The sequence below is a fragment of the Chrysochloris asiatica genome, unplaced genomic scaffold (assembly GCF_000296735.1).
Source record: "Chrysochloris asiatica unplaced genomic scaffold, ChrAsi1.0 scaffold00599, whole genome shotgun sequence".
In the NCBI taxonomy this organism is placed as follows: domain Eukaryota; kingdom Metazoa; phylum Chordata; class Mammalia; order Afrosoricida; family Chrysochloridae; genus Chrysochloris; species Chrysochloris asiatica.
In genome coordinates, this window is record NW_006409117.1 from 331,159 (window position 1) to 337,052 (window position 5,894).

At 37.0% G+C, this 5,894-nt stretch overlaps 1 protein-coding gene across 1 annotated transcript; it reads left to right on the forward strand.

Annotated features, from left to right (window-relative positions):
- Positions 1-1,244: 1,244 nt before the first annotated feature.
- LOC102830468 (olfactory receptor 8J3-like) lies at positions 1,245-2,192 on the forward strand. Its single transcript, XM_006877786.1, has one exon. The coding sequence runs from the start codon at positions 1,245-1,247 to the stop codon at positions 2,190-2,192; it is 948 nt and encodes a 315-aa protein (XP_006877848.1).
- The last annotated feature ends 3,702 nt before the right edge of the window (positions 2,193-5,894 follow it).

The following is a 5,894-nucleotide window of genomic DNA, read 5'->3' on the forward strand; positions in this document are numbered from 1 at the left end:
GAGGTAATGTTGTTATTGTTGTTAAGTGCCTTGTCAGTTGCCACTCATAGTGACCCTGTATAGGGTTTCTGAGTGGCTGGTGAGCTTGAACCACCAACCTTGCAGTTCAAACCGACCTTGCAGTCCAGCACATTAACCCACAGCATCATATCAGGACTCCAGTAAATCACAATGCGAAACAATTACAGACATGATTTTTAGAACACTGACAAACGTCACTAAAATACAAAACTGAAGTGATAATCAGTGACTTGACAAGATCTCTTGTCAGAGCTACTGAAATAAATAACACTTATGCATGATTTGTTGATATTGAGTTAATTCCACTCATAGTGACTCTGTATAAGGTTTTCAAGGATAAACTGGTGGGCTGGAACTGCTGACCTTGCAGTTAGCAGTCCAATGGTAGAATTAACAATTTCAACATAAATCTAATAGAAGTTCCATGTTGTTGTTGTTGTTAGGTGCCGTCTAGAAGTCACATAAGGATAGACTATAGAGATTGAGTCAGGGTAGTGCCTTGAATAGCCTTTTTTTTTTTTTTTTTTTTTAACAAGAAAACACAGATTAAAATCACGAGCCAGTAAATTATTTGGGGATAAACAATTTCTCAAGTCTTTGTCATATGCAATGTGGAAGCCATAAGATATTAATTGTTACTATTAGGTGCCATCGAGTCGGTACTGTCTCATAGCAATCTTATGCACAACAGATAGAAATACTGCCCAGTCCTACGCCAATCTCACAATTGTTGCTACACTTGAGCCCATTGCTACTGCCACTGTGTCAATCCATCGCATTGGTGGACGATGTCTTCTTCACTGATTTTATCTAACTTGATGTCCTTCTCTGTGATATCCTTAATATTAACATAATAATGGTTTCAAATGTTTGTAAGTGATTAAAACATTCATAATATTTTAATAATATTAAGAAAAATTATACTTTCTTAATACAGTATATGAGGCTGGATCACTCCCTTTCCCAAATGGTTGAGAAAAAGTAAATAATATGAGTATGACTATGAGCCATGGAAGAATGAAGTCGAAACAATTGCTAGATAGTTTTTAATCAGAGTTGCATGAGTTCAATAATTGGCTCAGAATAAAGCAGGATTCAGGAAAATCTCACCTGAGGAGGAGTTGCCTTGACACCTTAACTCACAGTCCTTGTAAATAATTCCTTAACATTTGTAATGCTTTTTTCTTTTTATTCTTCAAACAGATGAATTTCCATGCTCTTAAATGGCTCCTGACAATCTCACCTGGGTGACTGAATTCATTCTCATGGGAGTCTCAGATCGTCCTGAGCTCCAGGTTCCCCTTTTCTTTGTCTTCATGGTGATCTATGGGCTGACCATAGCAGGGAACCTGGGCATCATCACACTCACCAGTGTGGACTCTCGACTTCAAACCCCCATGTATTTTTTCCTCCGACACTTGGCTATCATCAATTTTGGCAATTCTACTGTCATTGCCCCTAAAATGCTGACCAATTTCTTAATAGAGAAGAAAACCACCTTATTTTATGAATGTGCCACCCAAATGGGTGGGTTCTTGTTTTTCATTGTAGCTGAGGTTTTCATGCTCGCTGTGATGGCCTATGACCGCTATGTGGCCATTTGTAATCCCCTGCTCTATATGGTTGTTGTATCTCGACAAATCTGCCTTCTGCTAGTATCCCTTGCATACATCTATGGATTTTCTACAGCTATTGTGGTTCCATATTGTGTTTTCTCTATGTCTTATTGTTCTTCCAATGTTATTAACCACTTTTATTGTGACATTGTTCCCCTGTTATCATTATCTTGCTCAGATACTTACTTGCCAGAAACCATAGTTTTTATTTCTGCTGGCACAAATTTGGTTCTTTCAATGATTATAGTTCTAGTCTCCTATTTTAATATAATCTTGTCCATTCTCAGGATACAGTCATCAGAAGGAAGGAAAAAAGCCTTCTCCACTTGTGCATCACATATGATGGCGGTCACTGTCTTCTACGGGACACTACTATTCATGTATTTGCAGCCCAAAACAGATTATTCATTAGATTCTGATAAAATGGCATCGGTGTTTTATACACTAGTGATCCCTATGCTGAATCCTATGATCTACAGCTTGAGGAATAAAGATGTGAAAGCTGCCTTCAAGAGATTCCTGTCGATCCCATGTGGTTCCTTTAAATCAGTGTAATTTTAGACTTGTAAGTAAATGGTTAGATGATTAATTAAGTTGCAGGTTATTAGTTTGATAGGAATATCCAAATAAATTGAATCCTATAGCAAGTAGTCATTTTGTGTCTTCTTTCATTCATTCCTATAAATGAATAAATTATTGCATTTTATCCATGCTGCAGTATGTACCAGATTTTTTTTTTTTTTTTTTTTGGATATGATGTATTGTATTTATCATTTAAACAACTGGTCTATTTCCACTTTTTGGAAATTACAAATAATGCTGATAGGAATGTTTGATTAGCAGTTTCACCTAGCAGTTGAACTGGTGGAACAATTGATTAGTTTATAATAATCCTTTTTAGAATATGCTAGAAAAATTTCCAAAGTTTTTCTCCCAGAAAATATGAGGTTTCCAGTGTTTTCACATACTTATCAATACTTGGTATTGTCAGTTGATTTGACTGGGTGTATAGTGGTACCTTGTAATTTTCATTTGCATTTTCCTAGTGGCTAATGATCATGTTCAAAATTTCAAATTTTTATTAGTCATTTGCATGTCTTCTTTGGTAAAATAGCTCTTCAGATATTTACTTATATAAAATTGGTCTATTTGCCTTATTGTCATTGTTAAGTGCTGTTCAGTCTGTTCCACTCATAGCAACTCATAAAGACCCTGTCTATAGATTCTGAGGAATGGCTGGTGAGTTTCAACTAGCTACCTTGCAATTAGTGGTCCACTGCTTATTATACAGTGTACCCCTTTTGTATTACTGAGTTATAAATATCATTTATATATTATGGTTACAAAGCCTTTGTAAGATATGTAATGTGCAAATGCTTTCTTTCATTCTATGTCTGTTTAGTTTCTAAATTTTACTTTTCAAAGAGTAGAGGAGACCTGGTGTGGTGCTGTAGGATAAGCACTCTACCACAAGATCAGCTTGAACTGCAAGATCGGTGGTTCAAAATCACCAATTGTTCCTCAGAAACCCTATATAGAGTTGCTATGAGTTGGAAATGACTCGGTGGCAAATAGCAATAAATAGTAGAGGCAAATGACTCAGAATAGTCAAACAGATCTTGATAAAGGATAACATTAGAGATGGTGTGGCACTGTGGGTTAATATGCTGGACTGCAAGGCCATTTGACCCACAACATCCGGGGTTGATAGGGTTGCTATGAGTCGGAACCAACTCAAGGGCACTTAACTACAAGAGCAACAACAACAGTCAATGATAGGGTTGCTATGGGTCGGAACCAACTCAAGGGCACTTAACAACAAGAGCAACAACAATAGTCAAGATAGTGGAGTCCTGGTCTGGCACTGTGGGTTATACGCTGGACTGCATAATCGGTTTGAACTACAAGGTTGGTGGTTCAAGCTCACCAGTCATTCCCCAGAAATCATAAAGACAGGGTCTTTATGAGTTACTATGAGGAAACCCTATACAGGATCTCTATGTGTTGGAACCAACTTGATGGCATTTAACAACAACAATAGTGTAGTATTTTAGATAAATGTTGTTGGTAGGAACTATAGAGTTGGAATAGACTCATAGCAACCCTATTCACAATAAAATGAAACACTGCCCAGTCCTGCACCATTCCCAACATTGTGGTTAAGCTTAAGCCCATTGCTACTGCCACAGTGCCAGTCCATTTTGGAAAGCAGCATTTCAAAACAAATTGGTAACAAACAAATAAAAATGCACTCTAATACACAAATATTGTTGTTAGGTTGCCTTGCCATTGAGTCTATTCCAACATATAGTGACCTTATCCACAACAGAATGAAACACTCTCCAGTCCTGTGCCAACCTCACAGTTGTTGCTACACTTGAGCCCATTGATACTTCCACTGTGCCAATCCATCTCATTGGAGTCTTCATCTTTTTCACTGGCCCTTCACTTTATGAAGTCCTTCTTTAGGGACTGGTCTCTCTTGACAATATGTCCATTTATGAGAAACAAAATCTCACCATCCTGGCTTCTAAAGAGTACTCTGGCTACACTTTTTCTAACACAACATTGTTTGTTCTGGTAGTCCACAGTACCTTTAAAATTCTTCTCCCAAAGCATAGTACAAATGCATCAATTCTTCTGTGGTCTTTCTTAGTCTATGTTTAACTTTAACATGCATATAAGTCTACTGAAAATTCCCTGGCTTGGATGAAGTACACCTTAGTTAGAAAACTGATATCTTTGTTCTTGAACATGTTAAAGATATCCTGTGAAACAGAGTAGCCTAATGTAATAGGTTATTGATTTAAAGACTGATTTTATGACTGTTTATTGTGGATCCAAGCATATAATCAAGATGCACTGATAATTATCGGTAATTGGAATGCAAAAGTTAGAAGCTAAGACTAAGGATCAGTAGTTGAAAAACATGTTCTTTGTGGAAAAAAATGATGCTAAAGATAACAAGATAGAATTTTGGAAGACCACTTTTTCCACTGTAAACACCTTTATTCAACATCGTAAATGGTGACTATACACTTAGACCTCACCAGATGTAATACACAGGAATCAAAATGACTACATATGTGGAAAGGAATGGTGGAAAATCTCAATATAAGTAAAAAAAAGCCAAAGATTACTGTGGAACTGACCATCTATTGTTTATAGGCAAATTCAGGCTGAAGCTGAAGAAAATGTTAAAAAGTCCACGAGAACCAAAATATGACCTTAAATATATCACACCTGAATTAGAGATCATCTCAAGAATAGATCTGATGCATTATACACTAATTATGGATAATCAGAAGAATCATGGGACATATTGCCAGGAGTGACAAGTCGCTGGAGAAGATCCTGTTTAGTAAGGTGGAGGGTCAGAGAAAAAGAGGAAGACTCCCCAGTGAAATGGATTGGCAAAATGGCAGCATCAATGGGCTGAAGTGTGATAAAACTTGTGAGGTTGGCCCAGGACTGGGCAGTGTTTCAGTCCTTTGTACATAGGGTCGCTTGAGTCGGTACCGATTCAATGGCACCTAACAACAGCACCAATCAAGAATATCATGTAGGAAGAAAGCCAAAAGCCATTAAAAGGACAGAAAATAAAATACCAAAATAGATGTAAGAAGAGACTCTTAAACTTGCACAGAAAAGGTAAAGTGACTGGAAGGAATAAGGAAGTTAGAAAGCTAAACAGAAAATTACGAAAGTCAGTGTTAGAAGACAAATGACATGTATTACAGATATTACAATGACATGTGCAAAGACCTAAACATAGACAAACAAATGGGAAGGACATGCTCAGCATTTCTCAAGCTGAATGAACTTAAGGGAAAATTCAAACTTCGACTTGCTACATTGAAGGATTCTGTGAGCAAAATATTGAATAATATAGGAATGTCAGATGAAGATGGAAGGAATACACAGATATTGTGTAAAAAAGAATTGGTCACTTCTCAACAGCTTCAAGAGGTAGCTTATTATCAAGAACTGATGGTATTGAAGAAGTACAAATTGCACTGATGACGTAGGCATCTAGGAATTGACAAGGATCTAGGAATTGACAGGATACCAACTGAAATGTTTCGATAAACTGATGCAATGCTAAAGGTGCTCACTTACCAATGCCAAGAAATTTGGAAGACAGAGTAACCTGATCAACCACTTATTAGAGATCAATATTTGAGCCCATCCGGAAAAAATGTGAAAATCTGAAGATATTTCAAAATAGGTTACAACAGTACATTGACAGGGAGCTGC